Below are 27,687 nucleotides of genomic sequence, written 5' to 3' on the forward strand. Positions count from 1 at the left end.
TGTGAATATTCTTATGTTTCATTAAAGTGTTTGATTTTGAGATGTTATCCCAGGTCCCAGCCAGCATGTTATACAATACAATATTTATACCATAGTACCTTTTGAAAATCTGAAAATTTCTGAATTCCAAACTCTAGGATCAAAGATTTAGGTCAGGGATTGAAATCTCTGCTATGTTAGGTATTGATAAGTGATAAGGAGAAAACTCAAGTTAGAGAAGACAACAAGACAACTGCAGTATGGAAACACAGTTTGCAATTTAAAGAGGGTGGTCAGGAAAGTTCTTTCTGAGGAGATGATACTGAAGTGTGAAGGAGAGGAAGAAGGGAGGCATGAAAATACCTATACCTAGGGTGGGGGAGGAGCATTTCAGGCAGAGGAAAGAACAAGCATGAAGGCCTTGAGGGGGAAGCGTGCCTGTTATATCCAGGGACGTGGAGACCTGTGTGGCTGAAACAGAATGACAGAGGGGGAGGTGGTGGGCCTGACTGTGGGTCACAGGGAATGAGAGGGGAGCATGAAAAGGCTGAAGGCAGAGGAGGGACAGAATCATGGAGTCCCCTGCTTTACTGACCATAGCTCCTATTTCCAGGGCTCGCACCCCTGAGACGCGTGGTCCCTGCTGTCTCACAGCTGCCTCCACGCGGGCCAGGAAGGAAGCAAAGTTTCAGCACGGCGGACAGCACCTCGACCAGCCCTGTTGGTGCTGTCCACGGTGCTGATGTTAAGCGCGGGCCAAGAAAATATGAAATTGGGGCTTCAGGACACAGAGAAGTGTCTGGGCCTGCTAGAAAGGATGGTGACAGCAGACCGAGCCTTGTCCACACCCCTTCCCAGGATATACAATCTTAGATAGACAACCCAAACTAAGATGTACTTGCTCACTCAAAAGCTTTCTCGACATGTCCCTGTGGGTCTCACAGCATCTCAAACTCAACAAGACCAAAACTAAGCTCCAGTTTAGCATGTGAGACCACATCCATCCTCTGCTCAAACCCACTTGTGAATCCCCATGGCACTCTATGGAAAAGCCAAAGTTCTCCCAATGCCTCAGGTCCTTTGCATGTGCAGGTGCCTCAACCTGGAATGTTCTTCCCCTACATATCAGCATGGTTCACTCCCTCACTTCCTTCAAGCCTTTTCTCAACTGTCAACTCCTCATTGAGGTCTGCCCCTAACACGCTATTCAAAATTGCATAAAAACCAAATAATTGGCCCTCCCCACTTCCATTTCCTGTGCAAACTTTTTTGCGTACACTTAACATCTGCTCATGGACTATTTAAATTTCTCTATGCTTAGTGGTCATTATCTTCTCCCTCACTAGGATGTCAGCTCAGACAGAGACTTTGTCACCTGTTCACTGTTGTAAATCATTTGTTAAATGATTTAACTAAGGATGTTGATAAGCGAGAGAGAAGCACAGACTGACCCTGAGCTCTCCATTTCCCCATTCCCTCACGCATTAGTCCTCCCTTCTCCAGGGAGCTCAACTGTGTTAAGCATACTTCTGTCAGGACATAAAGACAGGATTTTGAGAAGTGAGAGAAAGAAATACTGTTTGTATGAGAGCTATGCCAAACACCTGCTTCTCTTCCAATGTACTCACTCAGCCTACATTTATGAGCACCTACTGTGTGCCAGGTGCTCTTCTAAGAGCTAGGGACCCCACAGTGACATTCTAGTGAGGAGAGAAGCAATAAAATAAATACGTAACGTTGGAAGTGGTAACTTATTTGAAGATAAATAAAGACGGATAAGCAGTTAAAGAGTAAAGGGTATGTGATTTTACACAGGTGGTCAGGAAAAGCCTCTCTGAGTAAGTGATATTTGAGCAGAGACCTAAATGGAGTGGGAAAATGAGTCCAGGGATATCTGGGAGCTGAGTTCTCTAGGCAGAACGGCAAATACAAAGGACCTGAGATGGGGCTATGTTCAACATGCTCTTGTGTATTTAACTGTGTGATACAGTATCACTACTGGGTGCTTATGCATTTGGAGTGTTGCAAAATGAGGTGAATCACGGGTTGTATATCTGTTGGGGGGGTTGAGGAACTTTTGACAAGGCAGTGTAACAGTGTATTTTATCTGTGTGTGTGTGTATAGAAAGAGATGCAGGAACATCAGCTGAAAGGAAACGTGTGTGTGTGTGTGTGTGTGTGTGTGTGTGTGGTGGCAATGATACTGTTGTATCAGTGTGTTCTGGTGGTGTTCAAGGGAAGGGTGTGGGGGCGTGAATGTGGGAGAGTGTATGGGATACTTTGTGTCAGGATAGGATAGGGCTGTGAGCATGTGGGTGATGGGGATTCTGGAAGTGGCATATATGCAGAAATGCCATGGGGTGTGTGTGTGTGTGTAGGTACCGGCTGTTTGAGTCGGTGTATTGGGGGATGTTGTGGAGCTGAGTTCTAGTCTCAGAGGGAGAGAGAAAACCCAGGAAATCTCAGTTCCGCCAGTGCCCCTGGGTTTCCTGGCAACGACACTACTTTCAAGTTACCAAGAGACAGAGTTGCCAGGGCAACAGGGGCTTGAGTGGCAGCTCTAGGGCGAAGTCGTTGAGGAGCCCCAGCCAGCGATCACTCACCTTGTTCCTCCTTCTCTCCTAGTTTCTCATCAATCCTACCTTTCTTTCTTCATTCATTCATTTAACAAGCATATATTGAGAATCTACAATGAGCTAGTCACTGTTCTGGGCGCTGGAGTTACCAATTGAACAAAGCAAACAAGGTCCCTGCCATGGCCTTCCCTCAGTCTTCCAGCCCGTCTGTTTCTCCTGGCCCCTACTTTGTTCTACGGTGCTGCCTCCGCCCCCCATCCCTAGCAGGACCTAGGAAATCCCCAGGCCATAGAGGAAGCCAGTTGAGACTCCTCACAGACTCTGAGAGACAGCTTCTAATGTTTTGCACACAAATGTCCCTGAGCCTGCAACACATACACCCCCAACTTGTACCGATACTCAGATGCATAGACAAGTACTAAGCTACTCCATTTCTTTGCTTCTCAACTGTCATTGGGTGACATCAGCAGAAACACACAGACACATGCCCATCGCAATATTCCTCGGAGATATCATGAGTTCCATTTTACAGGTGAGCAAACTGAGGCCAGGAGACTTTAATGCGTCAGTGATTAGGGAAGAACCGCTCCCTCCAACTCTCAACCCTTATATCTGTCTGATTAGCTGATTCGTTCACAATAATAGTATTCGTGCTGCTTGCCTCAGCAGACTCAACCAAGGAAAGGGCCTTTTCTCCTCCAAACGCCAGCATTCCTCCTTCCTCAGATTAAGTTATTTGCCCCTTCACTACTGAAAAATATAGCAGAGTCCGATCTTTGATGGACAGACTCACAGACCAATGGAGAAGCCAAGTGCATCGTAACCAATGAGGCCTCGGCTTGGGAGGGGCTAAGGGCAGGAACGGGCCGCCAATTGCGCGGAGGTACGTTGTGGATGGCGGAGACGCTGAGGCGGGTGCTGGGACGGGGCAGGGCGGCCGATCCCGTGGAGGAGAGTGCAGCCGAAGCGGAACCGCCTTTGCTGCTGCTCGGCGGTCCAGGCTCTGGAAAAACAGCGCTGTTATTTGCGGCGGCCCTGGAGACGGCAGGGGACGGCCGAGGCCCCGTGCTCTTCCTGACCCGGAGGCCTCTGCAAAGCCTGCCCAACAGGACGCGGGCAGTGCTCGACCCCCTGCGACTACAGGTAACGGGGAGACGGGACGGGACTAGAGGCTGACCAGCCAGTGGCGGGGCGGATCGAGGTTGAGTGACAGGTATACAGACCAATGGCGGGTACGAAGGAAGGGCGAGCCGGAACTGCCATTAATTAGGGTGGCGCAGTGAGGAATGAGCCGGGGGCGGGACTTGCGAGGGTTTAAGATTGAGTGAAAGACTATCCAATAAAGGGGCGGAGGTAGCGAAAGGCGGTGCTCAAATGGTGGCATCAGGGCGGGTAAGGCCCGGGCTAAACCTGGTTGTTGTCCCGAAGCGAGTTGGTTCCAGAGGAGCCGGAGTCAACGATGAGGTCATACTGGGAAGGCTAGGGATGGGTTTTGCGTGGAAAGATTGCCCTAGAAATTTGGCAAAAAGACATACCTTGTCTCAACTAATATCGGGCAACAGTGATGAGTGATGGCTAAAAAAGGAGGGGGTGAATAGAAGAATATTTGACCACTCTGGAAGCAGATGTCTGGGGAGTGAGAGCCTCGTCCAGGAAAGTATGCAAGGAAGCAGGGCTGCTATGGTGGCTTCCTCTGCTGAATCTGGCCCTTTCTTTTTTTCCCTCCCAATAGAAGATCCGTTTCCAGTACCCACCCTCAACGGGTGAGCTCCTCCAGCTCCTGTGCTCTGCCCATGAGGCCCAGGGGCCAATTCCTGCCCTTCTGCTGCTTGATGGCCTGGAGGAGTACTTAGCTGAAGATCTGGGGCACCAGGAAGCCGCCTACCTGGCTGCCCTGCTTCTGGACACAGCTGCCCACTTCAGCCACCGTGTTGGGCCTGGCCGAGGCTGTGGGCTCATTGTGGCTCTCCAGACCCCGGAGGAGGGAGACAGTGGGGATGCCCTGCAGCTGTCGCTGCTCCAGAGGTATTTCCCTGCCCAGTGCTGGCTGCATTTGGAAGCACCAGGCCCAGGACAGCGCTGCCTCAGAGCCTGCCTGGAGCCAGGTGGGCTGGGCCCCAGGGCAGAGTGGTGGGTGGCTTTTCAACCAGATGGAGAGATGACAGTCACCCCATGGCCTACACAGTCTTGTGACCCTAGCTCAAACAAGGATTCAAGTTCTGGAGGCCACCCTTGAACTTTGGTGTGTGACCACCTCTCTATACCTCAGTTTCTCATGGCTGGAATACTTACCTCAGGGACATGTGCAGATTCAAAGACCTAAAGAATGTCAAGTGCTCTTTCTCTTTTAAAAATAACATTATGCACATTTGTACCCTATCAACATATTGTTTTGTTTTGCTGTTTTAAACTTTATAAAGAATTTCATGAGAAATGTAATCTTATGAGACTTCTTTCTTCTCCCCGTCAACACTGTTACGAAGATTCAGCCACATTTTCTAGTTCATTTCCTTATCCCTACTGCATATAATTTCATGGGTAAACTATACCCCAATTTATTCATCAGATTAACTTTACTGCTATAAACATTCTGGCATACGTCCTGATGTGTGTGTGTGAAGGTTTTTAGGGTATATACCTAGAAGTGGAATTGCTGGAACAGAAGGTATACATATGTTTAACTTTCCTAGGTTATGTCAAACTTTTAAAAAGTGGTTAAACCTGAACTCCCATTGAACCACTTGATAACATTTGGTGTCATGAGAGTGCTTTCTTAGAATGGGGCCTGATATAGAATAAAACCCTATGAGTTAATGTTATTAGTGGTACAGATGAGATAGAGGCCCATTAAACAGCTTTCCTCTCCCTGGGTGCACAGCTAAACTACACTTCCTTGCCATCCATGCTTCTCTAGGTGGGGTCATGTAACCATTTTTGGCCAGTGGAATTTGTGAAGAGGAGATGGCGCCTACTTCTACGCAAGATCCCTAAAATGACCCACAGACTCTTTTGTCTCTTTACTTGTTGGCTGACAGGATGCAAAGGATCCATCTAAAGACCCCAGGGTGGCCCTGGGGGATAGTGAAGCTACAGACAGGAAGAGTCTGGGCTTCTAACTCTTCCCAGAGATGGCTGCCCACCTGTTTGAATTGAAATATGAGAGAGAAACCACTTAATATGCTAAGCCAGTCAGATTTAGGAGTTGTTATGGCAGCTAGTGTAACTTACACGAGGTCTGACAATTAAGTTCGAGAACTTGTTGCAACAATGTTGCTAACCTTTGATATCAGAGGGATTATTCATTATGAATTTGTACCAACTGGACAGTTAACCAAGTTTACTATTTGGAAGTGCTGAAAAGGCTGCGTGAAAAAGTTAGATGACCTGAACTTTTCACCAACAATTCATGGCTCTTGCATCACAACAATGCACCAGTTCACACGGCACTGCCTGTGAGGGACATTTTAGCCAGTAAACAACTATATTGGAACACCCACCCTCCCTACTCACCTCATCTGGCCTCCAATGACTTTTTTCTTTACCTGAAGATAAAGGAAATATTGAAAGGAAGAAATTTTTATGACATTCAGGACATCAAGGGTAATCCGATGATAGCACTGATGGCCATTCCAGAAAAAGTTCCAAAATTGCTTTGAAAGGTGGACTAGGTGCTGGCATCAGTGCATAGCTTCCCAAGGGGAATACTTCGAAAGTGACCATAGTGATATTCAGCAATGAGGTATGTAGCACTTTTTCTAGGATGAGTTCGTGAACTTAATTGTTCGACCTCGTATACTAATTCATTTTATTATGGTTGTTATCCAGATTTCCAGGTCCTGAATTTCAGACTGAGCTCACAGCCTTTTACTGCTGCCCCTATGGCCTGGACCCAGGGAAGTTGGGGTGTTTTTAGAAGTCATGATAGAAAAACTTATATATATATATTTATGGGCTTACAGGGTGTTTGTAGAAGTCATGATACAAAAACATATATATATTTATATATGCATATGTGTGTGTGTGTGTATACCAAAAAAACCCTATACATTTAAAAATACTGCAAGGTTGTGACTTCCTGAGCAGGATGGATTGGGCACATAGCCAAGGTCAGCAATGCCCCTAGTCCTGAGGGAGGCCTTGCCGACCCTGCCCAATAAGTCTTGTGCCTGGATTAGCACTTGAGGTCATGCTGGGTCCCCAAGTATCTGAGGACTAGAGTCTTAGGAGCAGGCCATATAGCTGGGGGTTGGCTTGGGAGCTGGGACAAGACTGTTCTCATAAGGGTTGGAGTAGGGGCCATTAGATGAGCCCCCCTTGGCTCCCTGGGAGTCCCCTGAGCTGTAGTCAGTTGAGATGCCAGAGTCTGACACCATGACGTACAGGTACTTTAGGTGAGGTGGGGTGGGGGGCAGCTCAGGGGGCAGTGCTCTCGGGCGCAAGAGCTGAGAGCTGGGGTCCAGGATGGTGTACTCAAAGCTGGCAGCCGAGGCCCCCTCTGGCTTCAGGGCCAAAGTAGATGAGCAGGCGGATGCTTCTGAGCCTTCATCCATGGCTGCTATGTCCGAACCGCCACCAAGCTGTGGGAGGTCCTCGCTAGGCGGGTTCCGAGGCAGCAGCCATTTGTCCAGCACCAGATAGGTGTCTTGGGTATGCTCACTGCCCACCGGCTCCATCAGGGGCCCCTCAGCATCTGCCCCTGGCTCCACTGCTTGTGTCACCCCCCAGCAGCGCTCAGAGAGGACTTCCACGGGGGCAGATGTGTCCTCTGTGAAGGGGGTGTAGGGGCTCCACCACAGACAGCCGTCGTTCTGGTATAGCCACAGCTGGAAAAACAGCACCAGCTGGCTCAGAGATGAGTTTGGCCACAGGAGCAGGGAAGCCACAGGCCCTGAGGGGGCAACCAGGCCACCTACCTGGAAGTTACCCTTGTGGGTGGTGAAGAGACCCTCAAACTCGCTCTCGGGGCTTGGAATGCCAGGCCAGATCTTCTGCTTCAGAGTCCTGGTGAAACCAAAAGAAAGAAGTACATGGGCATGTGTCATTGAATACTCACCAATACCCTCTCCGCACCCAGTCACAGGAGCACAGACACTCCTAGCCCCTGGCTGTGATGAAAGCAGATGAACACATACGGGCTGGGGATCAGGGGCTTTGGCTGAAGCATCTGCAGGGCCCTATAGGAGGGCAACTGAAACAGGATTTTGAAGGACGTATGATTTCAACATATAGTGCCTTGTGTTCACTAAACCTGGCTCAGGCTTGCCTGGAGGTCCAGTATGTTACTTCTCTCACTCTTTGCCATGGTTCTCCAGTGCATTCAGAATAAAATCCAATCTCCTCTCACAGTGCTGCAGAAAGCCCTGCATACTCTGACTTTGTCACATCTCATCATCTACCACTCCCTCTTAGCACACTCTGCTCTAACCATAGAGCTCTTCTTGTAGCTGCTTCAATGTCAAGCTCATACCCACCTCAGGGTCTTGTTACTTGGAGTTTCTTCTCCCTGATTTTCATGTGGCTGCCTTCCAACCTTCAGATTTCCACTTCTGATCTCACCTCCCAGAGGTCTTCCCTAAACATCCTGTCATGTCCCCATATCCCATTTGTTTCTGTGCTATCATCACAATTTATAATCAAATATCTGTTGGTTCCCTTGTTTGTTGTCTGACTCAACTATGAGATCCACAAGGTCAGGGACATATCTGGTTTGTTCTCCACTTTCTCCCCCATGCCTAGCACATAGCTGGCACTCAATTGTATATTTTCCAAAGAAATAAATGAACAGGGCCTCGAAAGACAACTAGGAGATTGCTGGGTGGGCAAAGCAGGAAGAGCATTCCAGGCTGAAAGAACAGCATGTGCTAAAAGGGTTAGGGGCGTGAAACCACATGGTATGTGCTTAGAATTACAAAAACCTCAGGATGGCAGGTCATATCATAAAGTATCTGAGGAGCTTGACAACAGGGATGGGGAGACACTCAGGGGCTTAAATCTTTCGTTAAGCCCATCTCGTTGATTTTACAAAAGTTGATGAAATCGGGAAAAGGAATTAGCAAAGGAATCCAAGAAGGGGCAGCCACTGAAGTAGAAGGAAAACTAGGTGAATGTCCCTCAGAGCAGAACATTTTAAGACTCTGGGTCTGGACTGTCTTGCATCCCAGCCCTCCCACTGACTGTGACCCTGGGCAAATGCCTGCCCCTCTCTGAGCCTAGGTTGCCACAGTGAAAGGGGGACGTTGGTGGGAGGGGTCTGGGAAGGGGTTGGTGCCAGAATACGGAGCTTACCGGCGGTGGGTGAGCAGGGCGAGTACGGCCAGCAGCAGCAGGATGAGCACGAGGATGAGGGACAGCGTCAGAATGAGGGGGTCCAGGTCTGGAGAGCCGGTAAGAAATCAGGGCGGTGGGCTTGCCCCACACTCCGCCCCAGCTCCTTCTACACCCCTGCCTGGGGCCTCACCACTAGCAGTCAGCAGCGACGCAGGCTCCGACCAGGCGCTCCAGAAGCCATCGAAGCTTGGCTCGGCCATACGCGCACGTACCATGAAGGTGTAACGCGTTCGGCCCCGCAAGTTGCTCAGCACGCACTCAGTGCGGCCATCCAGGATCTCCACCTGAGGGCGGAGCGCGGGTGAGAGGTGTGGGCAATACAGGCGGAGCGAACAGCGACGGGCAGGTAACGCCGACCAATCAGAGAAAGGAAGGATGGCGCCCAAGCACGGTGGAAGGGCGGGAGGGCAAAAAAAGTAGGAGGTGGGGCCCAGGAAGGCTCGGAGACAATCAGGATGGGGCACCGAGTAACTCGGAGACAAAGCACAGAGGGAGCGGGGCCATGAGGGATCTAGACTTTGGGACAAGTTAGATTCAGGTGAGCTGGGAGACATTGAGAAAGGGGCCTTGTCGGAGCTTCTTGGGCTCTAGTGCAATGGGATGTCGGGCGTCAAGGGCGCAACCTCCAGGGGCTAATCCATGAGGGTGGGGTCGTGGTGATCATCTGGGCGGGACTTAGAAGGGTTGGGCCTTTGGGGAGGGGCGGGAGGGGCGGACCTTACCCTCTGCGCGCCCCCTGCTGCGCTGCCTGCAGAGATGTTCACCTCGTAGCGGATGAGGTTCGCCATGGGGGCCCCAGGTGGTGGGAGCCAGCGCAGTATCACGTGGCTGCCTTCGTCCGACCGCCGCGCCTGCAGCCCCGCGGGGGGATCCAGAAGCACTGCCGAAAAGGGTTGTTCTGGTGGGCGGAGACCGAGACCCCCTCGCGACCACTCCGGCATTCCGGGCGAACTTACCCACTTCGTTGATCTGGATGACACGGCGGTAGCGTGGAGCGCCAGAGGAGGCCGCTGTGACGCGCAGCTCTAGGGGCACGAAGCTCGACGTGTCGGCCGTAGGCAGCGAACACCAGAAGCGCACAGCTCCACGGGCCGCGGGCGCCTGGTGCAGGCGGCATGGCTTCCATGACTCACCCCTGTGTGCGGAGTAACCGCGGAGGGTAGGGAACAAGTTGGGAGGTATTGCCTGGACCGTGGGCGCATTTTGGACACTAACACGAGGGGGCGTCCCATCCCCGACGTACGCGACGCCTTAGACCTGATTTGGAGGGGTGTGGTGTTGTCCCAGACCTGATGTTTGGGGTTGCTCCCCAGCGGTGATCACCGAAGTGTTCTCGCCCTGGCCATTAGGAGACGTGTCAGCCCTGACCCCGCGGTCTTCCCACCAGTGACCAACAGGGGAGATGCCATTCGGCCCCAGCCCCAGTCCGTGCCTGCCCGTCCCTTCCACCCGTGGGGGCGCTCTGCCTGCGCCGTCCGACTCACTCGAGCTGGTAGGAAAAGCTGTAGTTGTCGGGGCCGACCCCGGCGCTTGCCGCTTCCTCCCAAAAACATACCAAGTCCTCCAACCTCTCGGTGAAGCACAGAAGCTCTTCCGGCCCGCGGGCCGCCAACAGGGCCGCTTGGGGTGGGGGGCAAGAAGATGGGGTCAGGAGAGCCGAGCCCTGTCCTAGAGCCACAGCGCCCTCCCCCTCTTTCCCGCTGCCTGTTCGGACAGATAAGACAAAAGCCCCACCCCGCTCTCTACCCCAGCGCGGCCCCTCGAGGGGTGCGCAGAGGTGGTGTCTCCCCCAACTGCTAAACGCAGGTTGCTTGCCTTACTGTCACCCCAACACATACCCGCCCACCCCGCGACCGGCTGCGCGCAGCGTTCAAGGCCTCCGCTTCCAGCTGCCGGGCCCTCCCCAGCCTTGGACTAGCAAGCCTGGGGGGGTGTGCGGAGGAGGCGGGGCCCCCTATCAGCCTCCACAGGCTCCCCGCTGTCCGATAGCGCCAACCGTGCCCCCCGCCCCCCTCCCTCACCGGTTGGGGCTAGGGATCTGGTGCCCGCACAAACCGTGTTTACAGTAGCCTGCGGCCAGGCCCCTCTGACTCGCACCCGGGCTTTTTCCTCTCTCCCCCATTGGAGGGTCTGCTAGTTCCCCTGACCTCAGGGACTCTAGACCGCAGAGCCCAGACCGAGTACCAACACTATTAGGATGTGTGCCAGGCTCTCTGGAAGTCCCTCCCCAGCTTCTCCCCCAGAACTCAGTCCGGGGACTTAGACCCCCCCACACACACACACACTCCCTGCCGCATGCCCCACCAAGACCCACCCTAGGAGTTTATAGACACCAGGGTGAGCCCCAGGACACAAGCAAGAAATTCAGGCCCCAGCATTGCCCTCCAAGACCCAGTGCGGGGGCCCACACACAGCCTCATCCTTACCTTTGCTTTCAAACTCGGGGCCCGGGCGGTTGGGTGGAGGAGCCCAGGCGGCCACAGCGAGCAGGAGACAGAGGCAGCCGACTCCAGGCCAGAAGTTCGCCCAGAGGTGATCCATGATGCAGCCCCTGCCACGGCTGGCCCAGAGCTCCTGCCCTCCCCCTTCCTCCACCTCTGGCACACTCCACAGCTGGGTCAGCAGCTGCCTCCGCCGGACACAGCTGACCAGGCCCTTCCCGGCCAGGCGCCTCCAAGTGGCAGCTTCCCCGAGGGGGCGGGACCAGCAGGCAGCCCTGGCTGAGATAAGCGCGAGGCAGCAGCCCTGCCCGGCCGGGAGGGAAGAGCAGGGGCCCTCCAGGGCCCCGCTGCCGCTTGAGGGGAGGGAATAGCTCCGGTGTTCTGCGTCAGACACACTCTAGCTGTGTGACCCTGGGAAGGTGACCTACCTTATCTGAGCTTCAGCCTTCTCATCTGTGAAGTTTGGCGTGGCGTATACCAAACATTCCAAACATGTAAGCTACAGATATTATCTTGTTGATCAACATCTCTTCCCAGTCTTGGTAGGAATAAATAATCATCGTAATAGTGACCAGCTGTTGAGTGTGCAGTGCTAGGCAGTGCTGCCAACCTGCATGTACAATATGATCCTATATTTGTAAAATTACATATATTCTGGAGTGTGAGATTTAGTTTTTCTTTTGGGAAAAAATTGCTGTTTACATTTGTATACTCGGGATTTTATTTTACAAGGAGTATGCAGTTACTTTCAATAGTCTGGAAAGTAGTTATAGAACACACCATAGAAGCTATCTTTGGGCCGAGCTTAAACTGGGTAAAATCCACAGAGGTACACGCTTGGAGGGGGGATACCTACCGCACTGCTCCTGCCCACCTAGATTAGCTAAGCAGAACCCTCCATTCTGTGGAGTACAGTGATTGGTTCAGAGTGGGCATGTGATTCAGATGTAACCAATGAGCTTCCATCCTGGGACTTTACCTGGCATTACTGGGAGAGGTGGTGTCGCTTTCTATTTGGCAACAAGGTGGGCAGATGGAGTAGCCAAGAACATTTTTTGCCAGTAGGAGTGAAGAAATTGCTTGGTGGTGAAACTAACATGGGCTTTTGCACCATCTGTTCCCTCTGGTGGAAGGCTCTTCCTCTAAATACCAGGGGTCACTTCATTTTACTCAGGCCTCTGCCCAAATGTCACCTCCTCAATGAAGCCCTCCCTGACCATCCTATTTAAAATAGTAACCCTCCCATCCCACACTTCCCATTGCCATTGAACAGCTTATTATTATTATTTTTATTATTATTATTATTTTGCATTCCCTTAATATCACCTACCATATGATATTGATGTTTTATTATTGATTCACTGCCCCCACTAGTCTGTTTTGTTCATTTCTGTGTTCCCAGCACCTAGAACAGAGACTGGCACAGTAGAAGCTTAAGAAATATTTGTGGAGATTAGAGAAAACCCCAGCTAAGAGATGCAAGGAAACAGTTGATCTTGTGCTAGTCACTAGATACAGCTGTGTCTGAGTACCCCTGCACTTTTTAAAAACAAGTGAGAATTTTTTCCTCAGGAAATTGACATGTGGACTCTGTGTTGTGAGAAAAAGAGGCAGGAACTTTAAAGTGTTCTTACGAGAGGCAAACTAGCCCAGGGGTTAAGAGCACATGTTCTGGCACATGGCAGATTCTTCAGGTTTGCCCCAGCCTTGCCACTTCCCATGCTACTTGGATAAGTTACTTAACCCTCCCTAGTCTCAGTTTTTCATGTATAAAATAGGCAAAATAGTAGTGCCTACTCCATAGGGCTAAGTATCAGGATTAAATGAGATAGATTATGTCAACTTCTTAAAACAGTGCCTGCACATAGTAAGCAAGTATTTTATTCATATATAATTCACATATTACATCATGCAGACATTATTTTCTTAAGCTAGTTCAAGGATATTGTACTTACATCCAGTTGGTCCTAAGGTCTTAATACTCATAGCAGCCGCCCCCCCAAAGCCTGTAAAGTAGGATGTTGTGTACTGCAATGTCTTTTACCAGACCCTACATTATGCTTAGATTCTTCTATCTTCTCTTCCACCCCAGACAGGGCCTGGGCATCCCCCATTATTGCTCCAAGGACAATGTTTAGAACCCTGGGCAATGATTTTTGCCCATTCACCAGAATTCTCCCTTTTCCTAGTAACAGCATCCAAATGTAATTTCCATTTTTGTGCCCTTCCAGATTTCACTCCTGTGACTTGAAATTTCTCTGTCTCCTCAAAGAATGGGGAGAGGACCCAGGCCTGACTAATCAGCATATTACATTCCTCTGAACACAGTCTTTGGTTCAGGGGTGGCCACATGACAAAAGTTCGTCCAGTGGGCATCTGATTTGGGGCTTTTGCTGGAGCTGACGGGAAAAAGCAGTTCTCCTTGCATGGGAGGGTGGAGCTGGTGGGATTTAAACCTGGCACTGCCTGCAGGAGGTGTGAGCCTGCCTTGGAGCGGGCTATGTCACTTAAAATGTTCTTTTGGCTACTGTAACCGAGACCCAAATAATAGTGACTTAAGTAAGATAGACACTTATTTCTCTCTTATGTAACAATCCAAGTACCAGCAATACTATATGGCAGCTCTCTGGTCTCAGACAGCCATGCTTTTTCCAGTTTGTTGTTCAGTAATTTAGAGGGTGTGAATCACTCAGTCCAACATAATCCACCCTATGTTTTATTTCTAAACAGCAGGAGGCAGAAAAGGAAGAAGGGCAGGACCTAGCATTTACCCACATCCTTTCCCTTTATATCTCATTGGCCAGGACTTAGTCTCATGGCTACATTTTGCTGCAAGGAGACAGGAAATGCAGTTTTTACTTTGGGTGACCAGATAAAAATCACTGGTTCTATTACCATAGGAAAAGGTGATTGGATTTGGGGTGGGGGGGGGACAATGGACAGTCTCATTCTTAGAGCAAATTAGAGCCAAGAGACAGCAACGAAATCCTGATGACATAGTTTGACTCCCTGGATCCTACTGTGCCTGAAGCTGGGAAAATGAATCTTTTCAATTACATGAGCCATTCATTTCCTTTTTCTGCCCGTGTCTGTTTGAATTGGCTTTTTTGACCCTTTGAAATAGAAAATCCTTATTAATAAGTGAGCTATACAGCCCCTAGATAGTGTCCAGTACAGAGTGGAGTGCAAAGTGAGCATGTTATTATCGTTGTTATGACTCTGTTGCAGGCGGCCCTATAACTTACTTCATTTCTGCCTGGTTCTTCTTCCTACCCCAGTACTGACAGACAACTCACCTTCTCTTTTTATCCTCAGTCCTTATTGACTCAGGGGTGATGATGTTAGTTGTCTGATTCCCATGGAATTTCATTTCTTCATCTCCCATATACACAGCAGAAAGAAAGCATATTGCCCCAAAAATGCTGGGGGAGGGAGTCCTGAACCCTGTGTGTGTGAGCCCTCCCACCCCACCCCCGCCAGTGCCCCAGCATCCAGTCATGCCTCACCCAGCCCCTTTCCTAGGGCTCTTTGTTTTGTTTTTCCTTTTCTTTTACATTTTTATTTTGATGAAGAGTGAACATGAGGCACAGGTGCAGAACAAACAAGACTGACCCCTATTTCATAGCTTCGATCACTGTTCATCCACTTCTGTCAGTTCTGATGTGTCTCCAACAGTTACAAGATTTCTCTGGGGAAGAGTCTGATCCCCAGTATGTGATGGAGCCCTCCACCAGCCACCCTGTGGGCTGGTGGCTTTGGAATAGGGATCCAGTGCCAAGAGAGTCAGCAGGATGGGGCCCAATAAAGTTGGGGGAGGGGCACAGGCTTTGGAGCTCAGTGGGCTCTCCTGGAGAACGGGAGCTTTCTGGGACAGGGTGGTGATAGAAGCTGCCCCTGGGACCTGTGTCCTGGAGGCAGGAGAGGGCCACCTCAGGTTGGGGAGACTGACGTTGTGTGCCAGGCCTGCTCCTTCCGCCGCAGCATGAAGTCTCCAGGGGCGGCTGGACTCATGGCATAGAAGACGTTGGCATTGTCAGGAATCAGGAGCTCTGGCCAAGTGTGGACAAAATGATGAAAGGCCCACACAACCTCATACTTCCCCTACAAGGGACCTAGGTCTAGGTAACCTTCTGCCATTTACCCTGGGGCTGGAACAATCTTGGGTCTCCTCAGCCAGTGCGAAGCCAACCTCATTCTCCTCTCATTGAGAACCTAGGCAGTTTCCCACTTGAAGCCACAGAACCTCATGTCTCCTCCCCACCACAAACCTGGGCAACCTCCTGCCATTTCCCATGGAGTCAACACAGTCTGCACTACAAGCCTGGGCAAACACAGACCCCAAATCCTAAACAACTTCCTGTCCTTCCTACCCTTCCCCCACAGTCAACTCCCAGCCAAGTTCATGCTGTTCTCACCATGAACTCGGACAACTTCTGACTTCCTACTTCCAGCCTGCACAACCTGTGGCCCTCACACTTGAACAACCTCATACAGTCCTTCCTAATGTCCAGCCTACTTCATATCTGTCCTTTAACATACCAACCGCTTGCCTCTCCCTTGCAAAAACTGGACAACCTCCTGCTCCCCTACCCTGAATTTCAATACCATATGGCCTTCTCCTGTGCCAAGTTCAGATACCTTCAGAGTCCCCATGCTGAGCCTGAACAAACTAATTTCCTCTCAAATTGAAGCCCAGACCCCCTTCAGCCTCATACCCTACCAGGTTGAGCCTAGACAACCTCATAATTTTATAATTTAAGCCCAGACAGCTTCCTACATGCCCTCTCCTGTTTGACCCTGGACAATCTCATTTCCCCATAAATCCTAGGAAGACACCTTTGGTGCCCCCTTTCCTCACACTGAGCCAGGACAACCACATGACCTATATAATTGAGGCACAAATATTTTATTCCCTCTTTCCCCCACCGTGCTTCATCTTACCCCTACTCTGTGCCTGTACCACCTCATGGCCCTGTTGGGGCCATCCTTGATTCTGGTCACTTGGCTGCCCTCCCAGCTGTCCCCTAGCCCAGGTTCCAAGCTGTCCCTGCTCACCCCTGTCCCCAGGAAGGACTTGGAAGAGCTGGTAGTCACAGGCCCAGGGCTGGGCCACATTGTGCTTCTGCAAGGCTCTCTGTACCACGCTGGGGGCCTTGTCCTGACTAGTGAGCTGGGAAGAGAAGATATGAAGTGAGCTGTGATGGCCTGAGCCCCAAGGACAGGGCTGCTCCCAGCAGGTCCTCAGCCCAGCCCCTCACCAGGATGCTTCGATACAGGTTACCGTGGTCGTTGTCGATGCTGACGCGAATGACCCGGACTTCCAAGCCCTGCTGCCCCACAACAGGGATGCGAGGGCAGCTCAGGGTCAAGGCCAGGGGCAGCTGTAGGCAGTGGGAGTGGCAGGCTGAGTGGTGGGACAGCACTACGCCCCTCCCTCATTGATGTATTCTATACATGCCCCTACACACCCAGAACCTGGGGACACACAGTTAGGGTACACATACAAGCCCACATCTGTACAATCCCATCACCTATGGATCTTCATTCCTTGTTACACAAATTTACATATGCTCGATAAACACACAAACCCATGTTTACACATAAGAAATCCTGTATACACAGAACAGTGAGCACACACATATGCTCACAGTTGGTTTACATAGATACACAAGTACATATCCATGAACAGCCCTGTACATGGTCCTGTGGATATTTTGGATATACGTGGCCACATTTCTCCTTTAGGTATGCAAATTTCTGGGTATAAACATATTCGTGCAAAAGTGTGTGATTGCACCCCGGAGTGCCCTGTGGGTGAGCAGACACACGGGTCCAGGTCTGAGTACATGCCAGATGCAGGAACAATTCCTCAGTTGGGGCCATGAAGATGCACATGGTCCCGTGAAGAGAAACCCTAAGTGCTGAGCCAAGCCTGAGTACGATCTCCTCTGTACACTCCTGGCCCCAAAGCCTGTGTACACACACATACCGCCCTGGGTGCCCACAGTCCCACATACACACAGGAAGGCCTGGTACCTTGGTGCTGGGGCCCTGGGGCCCTGGAGAGGCTGGAGGACTTCTAGGAGGAGGGTCCCTGGTTCTGGGACTGGATGGGGGGGACCCTGGGGAGAGACTGGGCAAAATGCAGAGCCTGAGGTGTGGTGGCTGCCCTGACTTCTGACCCTGCCATCTCCAGTCCCTTCACCAAACAGGATGCTCACCTGGAGGTGGGGGATGAGGGGTCCCCAGGACTTCCGCCAGGGGATGAGCCTCTCTCTCGGGACAGCTTCCTGAGGATGGGCACAGGGGCTGAGGCTGAAGGCAGACTCTTTCAGGAGCCGCATCCCTCATCTCTGCCCATATCATCCCACACAGACACCCCGAGACTCACGCACTGAGACGCTTGGTGAGGCTAATTCGTCGCCGCACACGTGGGGAGCTGGGGCAGGAGGCGGCTGGAGGCTCAATGACACGGGAGATGCGGTAACTGAGGGGTCAAGATACAGATGGGGGGATGGATTGGGAGACAAGAGTTAGAATCATGTGGGAGCTGGGTTTTGGGTGTTGTGGGGAACAGCCAGGTGTTGGGCACCAAATGTCAGGGTCAGGGTAGTAAATGGGGTCACACAGCATCAGGGTCTTATTAGGGATGAGATGGATGGCTTGGTTGGCAGGTCACACAGGGATTCACAGGGTGGGACTGAGAAGTCAAATTGGGTCAAGGATGGAGTTCAAGTTCAGATAATCATTGGGTCAAGGGTTAGGGCCATGCATTCAATAGAATGAAAGGAAACGATTGGGATAGCTGAGTTAGACAGTCAAATATACGTCAAAATTGAAGTCAGTTACTCAAAATTGGGGGGTCAATGATTAGGCTCAGCAAGTCAGATGGGGCTTACGAATGGGGTCACAGATCAGATAGGTTCAGAGATGCGAAGAAAACAGATGGGATGATTAAGTTGAATAGTCAGCTGCATGTTAAAGTCAGAAAGTCAGATGCAGTCAAAGTTTGAAGTCAGAGGTCATTTGGGGCCCTCAGTTGGGCTGGAGATAATGCAAGTTCACAGGTTGGGGTCAGGGCTCAGGAAGGGGATATTAGGACTTGGAGAGTTGCACGGGGTAACCAAATCCAGGGTGTGATCCAGGGTCAGCTGGGATGGGGCTGGGCTAGGCCACAGGGTGGTCACCTCTGTTCCTCGCTGAGCTGGCGCTGGGCACGCAGTGTAGCCAGGATGGGCGGGCGGGGGCTCAGGCAGTAGCCACGACAGCGCCTCTGCAGCTGCTGGATACGGGCCAGGATCTCCCACTCCTGAGGGAGTGGCTTCTGAGACCCCACCCATGCTCTGCTGCCACCTTGATCTTCCCCCACACTCACCCCAGTCCCCACTCACCTTCCTCCTCTTCTCAAAGTTGATGAGATCCCCCTGGGGGCAAACTTTGTCTGAACTGGAGTCTCCAGGGTCAAGGAACTGGAGTCTCCAGGGTCAAGGATCAAGGGTCAAAGTTCCTTGGGATGTCAGGAACCCCACTGCACTAAGGGGGCAGGGGTTGGGAATGCGGGCAGGGTCAAGGGTGGGATGTCAGGAGGCCCACTGTGCTGAGGGCAAGGGGTGCTGGGGTCAAGAATTAAGGGGCAGGAGACAGACCTCTAGCATGTCCGGCAGGGCTGTGTCCAGCATAACCAGGTCCGTGAGGAAGGTGCCAAGATAGGGGACCGGGCCTGGGGGCAGTTTCTGCGGTCCCCAGAGTTCCAGTCACTCTCAGCCATCACCAACCCCATCGTGCTCCCTTCCCCTCCAAGGGTCCCAGCTGTTCCCCATCTGAAACCACATCACTCACTGAAGGCAGGCTTCCTGGGGGGGTGTCCGCCTCTTGGAGTCTGTCAGTGGCCTCCTCCTGGTGGGGGGAAGGACTGAGCAGTCCTGGGGTCTCTATGACCCCTCCTTCAGGGAAGATGCCTCAATATACACCCATTTTGCTTTCAGCAATCACAAACCACTTGCAAAGGGCATACGCAAGGGAAAATGAACAGGGGGAGGAAGGCAGGGAATAGATAAGCAGCAGGGGCCTGGCCCCACGGGGGGTGACCAGAGGTGGGACTTGTGGATGCCACGGCAGCCAGGGCTGGTCTCAACACAGGTTAGAATCCTTGTCCCAGGCCTGGATGGAACAGGTCCCCAGGCAATCCCCTGGGAATGCCCTGAATGCCTCCATGACATCGATCTGCCTGGTAATTAATTATATCATTGCAGGGGCAGTTGTTATTGCGCTGTGTGTCTCTGCTGTCCGGTGCCTGAATCCCCCCCAGGGCAGGAACTGTGTCTGTCTGGTTCATGGCCAAGCTTTCTGGCACAGTACCTGGTACACAGTAGGTGCTTAATGCAGAGCTCCTTGTTCTCTGAGATCATCCTTATGTGAGATATTCATTTACTCACAGATATTGAGCTCCTACTCTGGGCCAGGCACTGTCCTGAGTGCAGGGGAGGCAGCCATGAGCAAAACAGACAAAAACCCTGACCTTGTGAAGCACACGTTATGGAGGGAAAGAGAGCAACAGCCAAATGAACATGTAATTAAGGACATGCAGAGATAAGAATAAAGGGGGAGGAGGTGGAGACACTGGGGGGGCACAGCAAGGGCATCCTGTCTCTGAGGGTAGAGACCTGCAGGAGGTGAATGTGAAGAATATTCCATGTATTCTGGACTCACCCTAAGCACCAGCCTCTAATTACAATTAGAAGCTTACTCTGACCTGTTGGCACACAATGTTTTAGTTTTGCTTATCAAAGTCAAGTCCCTGGCACAATTTTATTTTTCCACTCTTTGCTATGACTCTAGCCTTAAGTGACCTTTCCCTGTAACTTCTGGTATTTGTTGAATGAATAAATAAGGCAGTTACCAAGTGTGAGCTATCATGAGGACAGCTGAGGCAGTAAAAACATGGGGCTGCCCACATACAAGGGCAAGGTCATTCCTGAAGTTAAGGAAAGGACACTGAATATTAGGACAAGTGATGCCTTGTCCCCTCCCAGGTCCCCTCCCCAGGCTGCTGTACCTGGGAAAGAATCTCTCTGCTGCTTAGATGGTTGTTCTCATCAGAGAAAATCTGTGAAAGTTTCCTGAAAGTGGATAACGGTTCCCTGGGGACACAGGAGAGGGGTCAGGAGTCGGTGGCTGGGAGAGTCAGAGCTGAAATGGGGTAATGAGGAGGTCCCACGCCAGCGCCCCCCCCCCCCCCCCCGCGCCCCCCATTCTTGCTCACCTGCTCACGGCGCCCCAGCTGCTCTTGAGCCGATATATAGGGTTAGACTGCAGGGCAGACAGGATGGCCCGCAGGGAAGAGAAGTTCCGCAGTTCCCTGCAGCGCTGGGGAGTGGGGTGGGGGCGCTGGTCAGACCCCAAGCCTGACCCCCAGGTATGATTTCCTTTTGATCTCATGACTTCTAACCCTAGGTCAGATCCCGACGACTCGTCCCACAGCTGCTATGCTACCAAGACTCAGTCTCCTCCTCCAGCAGACCCTCCCCCCCACCGGGAGCCCCAGCCCTCCCACAGCTGCCTCCACCCCTATTTCTGACCTTGGCTTCTGGGGTCCCCACTCCTGTGTCTCCCTGGGCCCTAGACGCGCCCACAGCATCTCTTCTGGACCCAAACTCCTCCTCCCTGAACCCAAATCTCACACCAGGTTTAACCTTCTGTTCCTTCCCCTCCCCCTTCTTGTCATGCCTCCACTCTCTCTCTCCTGGACCCCCATTTCTTACTCTTCCTCTCAGCCCCGAGGCACATGCCCGCCCCCAACCACTCTCTTTTAAGACCTCTGCCCCCTTTTCTGGGCATTGGTCCCTCTTCCAAGCCAATCCCACCCCATCACTCCCCATCCCATCCCATCCTCTTATCCGAAGACCCGCCCAACGTCCCTCTGCTGTCCCGGGCCCAGCCTGGCATAGCCTCTTCCTATGTAGCCTAAATAAAATAGGCTTTTATTTAGGTACTTCCCAGCCCCAACTGTCTCCACATTCCCAGGCCCCTGGCCCTCTGCCTTCTGCCCGCCCCCTCCCTCTCTTCCGACCTCGGTTCTGCCTCCAACCTCCATCCCGGTTCCCTCCCCTCCAACTCGCACCTGGGCGATGCGAATCCACTTCTCCAGCCTCTGCGCCCTCTGCGGGGCGGCCAGGCCCGGCGCCCCGAGCACCGAGCCCAGCACGCAACCGGTCACTGTGTTGAACTGGGTCACAGTGGCGCGCACAGTGGGGGCAATGCCTGCGGCCCCTGGACGGTCCCGCTGTGACCACACGGAGCCCAGGCACTCCCAGGGTCGCACGCGCAAGAAGAGTTCCTGAGCGGAGGGGGTGAGTGGTGGGGGAGGATGGGTAGGATCTGTGCTCAGTGGGACCTGCCCCCCTCCCGCGCCGCGCCCCTCCCGTGTCCTCACCGCATCCATTAGCGTCAACTGCTCTGCCACCTCGTCTACACTGAAGTCCAGGAGCTCAGGGCCTTCCTGTACCAGTTTTTCCTCCTCTTCCAAGCAGCCTTCCCGGGAGTCTGGGCTGGGAGTCTGGGCAGTTTCGGGAAATCCTGAGAGAGCATTAGAGGGAGTTAAAAACTCTCAGGTGTGAATTCAGGACTGTCTCCGTGAACTCCCTTAGCGTTTCTGAGCCTCACTTTCCTCATTTGTTAAACGGAGACGTTCTTGAATGTGTTTAAGGACTTAGAGCAACAGTAACGATCACTGAGCACCTCGTGTGGATTAACTCCATAACGTAGAACACTTACTAGCGAGCCAGGTACTGTTACCCACTTTCTATGGGTGGGGAAACAGGAACAATTTGCCCTAAGTCACACCTTCAGTAAATGGCAGGGTAGGGCTTTGAAGCCAGGTACTCAAAGGCCAGTGTAGAAAATAGAGCTTCATAACGTTGAACCTGTATTAGGATAAGTTCCTATGCCCTTTTCTTTTCTCCAGATGTGGTATAACTGTGGTTAAGAGAAGGTTATTGTCGATCAAATATATGGTGATGGAAGGAGAACTGACTCTGGGTGGTGAATACACAATGTGATTTATAGATGATGTAATATAGAATTGTACACCTGAAATCTATGTAACTTTACTAACCATTGTCACCCCAATGAACTTTAATTGAAAAAACAACAACAACAAAAAAGAGAGAATGTTATTGTCAGCAAGTGCCAAGTTCAGATCCAATGTGTCCACTGGGCTTGCTGTGCGAACGAAAGCAAGCCTTTAAACCTCTCTGTACCTTGTTTTCTTCATCTGGATTAAAAAGAAAAATCAAACAAGATCATGCCTACCACACTTCTGTAAAGTACTGAAATATGCCTTTTCGTAGTGGGTTTCAGTGGTTGCGCCCCCTAGGGGAAATTTTGGAAATTGGCATCTACCGGAAGGGGGGCCCACAAGCACAGTGAAGAATTGTGCCACCCAGCCTCCAAATGTCCCTCTAAGACATTTGTGTCCTTGAAAAACCTGTTTACAGTAATGTAGCACTCAGCTACCTTGCTCATAAACACTAATTATTTTGGTTCCAGGAATGCGAGGACTGTGAAAGTCTGGACTTTGTTTTGTTTGGAAATTGCAAGTGTTGTTCACCATTTTGGAAAATGATTATCACCAAAGTCTATGCTACTGTGTCTGCGTCACCAGTGCACTCCTCTGCATTAGTCGGTGTTTGTGACTGTCACATTCACCGTGACGCTCCGTCCAACAAAGGCACCAGACAACTTTACCACGTCTCCTAGTGAGGCACGCCAAACATCCATGCCTCAACAAGCATAGTCCATGGATGTGTAAATTGCTTTCCTTTTATTTTCCTTTGTGTTACGCTTACAGCATCATATTATGATTTTCAAATTATCTGTGTAAGTTGGCTCGATTATCTGCCTTTCATTTCAAATTGGGACAGGTGACATTGCAAAATATTAGTTTGAAAAAGTAGGCATTGGGGAAAAAAATTGCACCCAAATCTAATCAAACCTTCAGATCTTACAGTAAGTATGGGGGATAGAGGGACATAGTACATGTCACCACGAGAAAGCAAACAGGCAAATGCAGAAGACTGTGAAACATTGCCAAGGACAAATGACCCATTTTTCCCCCCAATGGCATTAAACAAAAGGTAAAGGACTGTCAAAGAATAAAAGAGACCAAAGAAACACAAATGAATTCCTTGAATGGATCTTTGGATTTTGAAAAAACAACTGTAAAAAAGACGATTTAGGGGCAATGGGAGTATTTGACTATGGACTGGGTATTTTTTTATATTAAGTAATTACTGCTGATTTTGTTGGAAATGATTGTGGGAATGAAGGTTATATATATTTTAAAGTCCTTGTCAATTAGGTTATAAACCTAAATATTGATCTGTGAAGTGACATAAGTCTGGGATTGGCCTTCAAATCATCTTGAAAAAAAATTTTTTTTTCAAATTGATAATTGTTGAAGATGAGTAGTGATGGGTGTTGGAGTGTCCTTTACACTATCAGTCTACTTCTGTATGTGTATGGAATTTTCCATAGTAAAAAGTTATCCCAAAATAAAAATATTAAGGTTCCCAGAGCCTGGCATACAGTAGGTGTTTAATAAATGTTCATTTTCTCTTCTGACCTCAAGAACTTATAGCTTAGGGCAGCACTTTTAACAGAGTTTTCTGCAATGGTGGCAATATTTTCTACCTGTGTGATCCTATGTGGCTGCTGAGCATTAGAAATGTGGCTAGTGAAACCAAGGAACTGAATTTTTATTTTTAACTTAATTAATTTAAGTTCAGTTTCAATACCATCTGGGGTTAGTGGCTACTGCATTGGACTGTGCAGTTCCAATGATTTGGAATCAGCTGCTGAAATCTTTTTTTCTTAATTAGTTTCAGGTGTACAAAACAACATAGTGACTAGACATTTGTATACCTCACACTGTGATAACCCCAATAAGTCTATTACCCATCTGACAATGTACATAGTTATTACAATATTATTGACTATATTCCCTATGCTATACTTTACAACCCTGTGACTATTTTTTTTTTAAATTATAGTTGACATTCGATATTTTTTATATTAGTTTCAGGTGTATAGTGCAGTGGTGAGATCAAGCTCATGAAGTCTTGAAAGCAGAGGAAGAAAGACGCTTAGTAACCAGGAAGATGAAGGGATAAAATACATATAAATAACTGAGACTTTATTAACAGGAGAGAGAAGGAGATGCTACTTTGTAAAGTGGAGAGAAATGTGGCCACTTTAACATGAGGATTAAAAGATGGGGATTAGGGATATAGATGCTTTTGTGATAGGGATCAGATGAAACACAGATGGGTGAAAGATGATACTTTATAAGCAGGATGCACTTATTCAGTCAATGAATCATCGCTGTTCCTGCCCCTGGTGAGAGAGCTGGGGACAAAACCAATGAGTGCTATGCAGAACAATAAGGCAGGCTAAAGGGTCACAGAGTGGGAGAATATATTCGTTGGGAGGGGATCAGAGAAGGCACGTCTGAGGAGCTGACAACTGAACAAAGACACAATTAAAGTATGTGGATCTTTTTCCCTCCCCTAAAAGCTGTCTACAACGGAGGTTGGTAGATATTTCTATGAAAGACCAGGTAGTTCACTGACATCTACCACACAAGAAAATAAAAGTATGGCTTCTTGTATAGATTTCATTATAAGTGGTTGATTCTAATAAATAAGAATCAGTGACAACAATAACGAAAATGCTACTATTTGCCAAGCCCTCATTGTTTACTTGTTTACTGATTGTCTTCCCCAGGGAACTGAGAGTTCCTGTCCACTGTTATGTGCCCAAGCCAGTGGCTAAATATCTGCTGAATGAAGAGGCCAATGAGGTAAGTACTATTATCACCCCCATTTCACAGATAAGGAAACTGAGGCTCATACAGGTGAAGTGATTTATCCAAGGTCACAAGTCAGCAAATGGCAGAACTGGGATTTGAACTCAGGTCTTTGTGGCTCCTAAGGCAAGTAGTAATGGAATAATTTGTAGTTAGAAACACAGAGCATCCTGACTCAATGGTGGAGTATCTTTGTTGTTAGGATAGAGAAGGAAAGGAAGTGCTGGACAAATGTCAAAATGTTAGACAAAGGGTTATTATCTCCATTTTACAGGTGGGGAAACTGAGACTCAGACAAAGTTAAGAAACTTGTCTCAGATCTGCAGCTCCCTGAGGGAAGGAGGCCCCTGGGGAGGGAGCAAGCAAGAAAGGCCTGCTTAGGGCTCTATCAGTGCCTCAAACCCCTCACCTGCCCATGCCTGGCGCTGCTCCTCTTCTTCCTGCTCTCGCTCAGCCTCCTCCAGGAAGTCTCCCAGCAGCTTCTCTGCCTCCAGGGCCTCGGTCCCCAGTGGGGCGGCCCAGCCCAGAAAGGTGCGGACACTGCCTAGGTTTGAGTGGGCAGGGGGGTCCCAGAAGTCCTGAGGGTGGTCACGCAGCCAGGAGCCCAGCACAGACACCACAGCCCTGTCCAGAGGGGCAGGGCCTCAGAGGCCAGCAGGGAGCTCTGCAGCCCCACTGATCTGACCTTAGACTTCTAGGACCCCTATCCTCCCACTGCTACCCGATGGGGAAACCAACCTCAGGTTCTTGTTGAAGCTCAGATCTTGTCCCTCTGTCTTCTTGATCTCTACCCTAGGAAGAGCCCCCCCCCCCCCAGTCAGTTGAAGAAGGAGGGCTGGGAGGGCTTAGGAGGAGGGATGTGGGGTTAGGGGGTTTCCTGCTTATAAATTGGAGAGGGTCTGGGTGAGGGTCTGTGGTGGGAACACGAGGTTTCCCATTGATACTGACCAGGGCGGCAGGGGTGGCGGTGGTGGTGGCAGGAGAAGGCCCAGAACTCTGTCAGTGGGCACAAAGGCCCGGTGGGTGGCCAGGAAGGCAGGCACGAAGCTCGGGTCCTGTTGGCTGTCTCCAGACACCAACTCCCACACCAGCCGCTCCAGACGCGCCGCCCTCAGTGCTCGCACCTTGCTCGTGCGGTAATGGAGGAAGGCGTCGGCACTGGGGCTGGGGGCCTGCGAGGCGGGGAGGCAACGACACAGAGGAGTAGATCCCGCAGCACCCCTTTTCCAATCACGCCCATTGCTAGCACCACTCTCGCATCTGATCCTGCCCATTCCTCTGGATCTGGCCCCCTCGATTTATCATTATTCTGCCCGGTTTACAAATGACCTGGACACCGTCATCCTCCCAGGCCCCGCCCTCTGCCCCCACTCACTTGTTCCCGCCCACCCCCAGGCTGCTCTCAGCTCTCCAGCCGCGCTTCACTGGCCGTCCGGTCCCTGCCCTTCGCCCCACCCACCCTCACCTGGCCGCTTCTAAAGACCACCCCCCCAGCTCCGCCCACTAACCTGGCTAACCGAGGCCCAGCGGTCCAGTTCGGTCTCCAGGTCCCGCTCGGGAACCTCGCCCTGACTTGGTCCCACCTCACTCATCTACCCTACTCACCTGGTCGCCCACCTTACGTGTCCACCTCTAAAACCCTCCCTTCCCTCAGCTCCGCCCCTCCACTCGCCCTAATCTCAGTACCTCCAGGCCCCTCCACTCCGCCCCGCCCGCCCTTCAACCCCCTCTCACCTGGCTGTCCTGAGGCCCTTCCCCTGGGCTCAGGCGCTGACTGCGCTGCCGCCGCAGGGAAACACTGTACACTGCGCCGTTCTCGGTCTCCTCGCCCCAGTCCTGCAGCGGCGCCTGGACACCGAGGGAGGCTCAGAACGCCGCAGGGTCCCGGGTCCCGGGTCCTCCGCTCCCCTCACCCGCGCGGATTTAGGATGGGCCTTTCCCGCTAGAGTCAACGAGACTTGGGGCGGGGTCCCAGGCTAGGAAAGTGCCCTCAGCGCCGCGGGTACCCTCCTCCCTGGATCTGGGAGGATGAGGTGGCATTTGGGGTCGTCCCAGGGTCCAGTCTCACAGAGTCTGTCTCTGGCTCCTCCGGCAGACGCGCTTAGAGACAAACTCCCCCCTCATCCCTAAGAGGAACCAGCCACTTCAGTGGGTCAGAGGCCCGGAGGCCCGAGGTAGGAACTCCTGGGCGAGTCCGAAGGGTCCGGTTTGCGGGGAGCTAGGGTCCGAGGGGCGGGGACCTAGAGTTTCTGAACCTGGAGGTCGCCAGGGATGTGAGATCCTGGGACCTACGGTTCCCTTACCAGGGCGAGCTCTTTCCCTGCTGTCCGCTGCATGGCCCGCGCCCGTCCCGCTCCGCGGCTGAGTGAGGCGGAAGGGCCGGCGGCGGCGCGCAGTGGCGGGGCACTTGGGGCTCGTGGGGCGGGGCGGGGTGGGAGGGTTGCGCAGGGGCGGGGCGGGGAAGGGCCGCGGAGACCTGCGGCTCTCAGATGCCCCCAGC

At 51.4% G+C, this 27,687-nt stretch overlaps 3 protein-coding genes across 12 annotated transcripts; 1 reads left to right on the forward strand and 2 right to left on the reverse strand.

The window, feature by feature from the left end:
• Positions 1–3,112: 3,112 nt before the first annotated feature.
• On the forward strand, positions 3,113–6,564 carry SWSAP1 (SWIM-type zinc finger 7 associated protein 1). Of its 3 annotated transcripts, XR_012498096.2 has the most exons (4): positions 3,113–3,698; positions 4,288–4,580; positions 5,470–6,294; positions 6,381–6,564. XR_012498096.2 is itself a non-coding variant. In XM_074338159.2 (3 exons), exons 1-3 carry the CDS (start codon positions 3,450–3,452, stop codon positions 5,507–5,509), a joined length of 582 nt encoding a protein of 193 aa, XP_074194260.1. In that variant the 5' UTR covers positions 3,113–3,449; the 3' UTR covers positions 5,510–6,564. The 3 variants fall into 3 exon arrangements, 2 of the variants coding, with proteins under 2 accessions (XP_074194260.1, XP_019600386.2); XM_074338159.2 differs by having other exon boundaries at positions 5,470–6,564; XM_019744827.3 differs by lacking the exons at positions 5,470–6,294; positions 6,381–6,564 and having other exon boundaries at positions 3,121–3,698; positions 4,288–4,994.
• Positions 6,347–11,773, reverse strand: EPOR (erythropoietin receptor). Its single transcript, XM_019744817.3, has 8 exons — positions 11,309–11,773; positions 10,367–10,502; positions 9,839–10,017; positions 9,605–9,762; positions 9,013–9,166; positions 8,841–8,928; positions 7,469–7,556; positions 6,347–7,378 (listed from the first exon to the last, which is right to left on the reverse strand). The coding sequence occupies exons 1-8, from the start codon at positions 11,421–11,423 to the stop codon at positions 6,776–6,778; spliced, it is 1,521 nt and encodes a 506-aa protein (XP_019600376.3). The 5' UTR covers positions 11,424–11,773; the 3' UTR covers positions 6,347–6,775.
• A 3,077-nt stretch (positions 11,774–14,850) lies between these two features.
• Positions 14,851–27,654, reverse strand: RGL3 (ral guanine nucleotide dissociation stimulator like 3). Of its 8 annotated transcripts, XM_088792520.1 has the most exons (20): positions 27,491–27,637; positions 26,922–27,035; positions 26,136–26,359; positions 25,926–25,979; positions 25,597–25,811; positions 21,756–21,898; positions 21,444–21,659; positions 20,586–20,689; positions 20,379–20,463; positions 19,163–19,219; positions 18,970–19,056; positions 18,715–18,747; positions 18,511–18,632; positions 17,715–17,810; positions 17,545–17,613; positions 17,343–17,456; positions 17,152–17,161; positions 16,582–16,704; positions 16,379–16,493; positions 15,114–15,372 (listed from the first exon to the last, which is right to left on the reverse strand). In XM_088792520.1, exons 1-20 carry the CDS (start codon positions 27,521–27,523, stop codon positions 15,254–15,256), a joined length of 2,133 nt encoding a protein of 710 aa, XP_088648646.1. In that variant the 5' UTR covers positions 27,524–27,637; the 3' UTR covers positions 15,114–15,253. The 8 variants fall into 8 exon arrangements, with proteins under 8 accessions (XP_019600493.3, XP_088648646.1, XP_074194242.2 ...); XM_019744934.3 differs by lacking the exon at positions 17,152–17,161 and having other exon boundaries at positions 14,851–15,372; positions 17,360–17,456; XM_074338141.2 differs by lacking the exons at positions 15,114–15,372; positions 16,379–16,493; positions 17,152–17,161 and having other exon boundaries at positions 17,360–17,456; positions 17,545–17,638.
• Between the last annotated feature and the right edge of the window lie 33 nt (positions 27,655–27,687).

Source organism: Rhinolophus sinicus, chromosome 15 (genome assembly GCF_057876585.1).
Source record: "Rhinolophus sinicus isolate RSI-liver-muscle chromosome 15, RSI-T2T, whole genome shotgun sequence".
Classification (NCBI taxonomy): domain Eukaryota; kingdom Metazoa; phylum Chordata; class Mammalia; order Chiroptera; family Rhinolophidae; genus Rhinolophus; species Rhinolophus sinicus.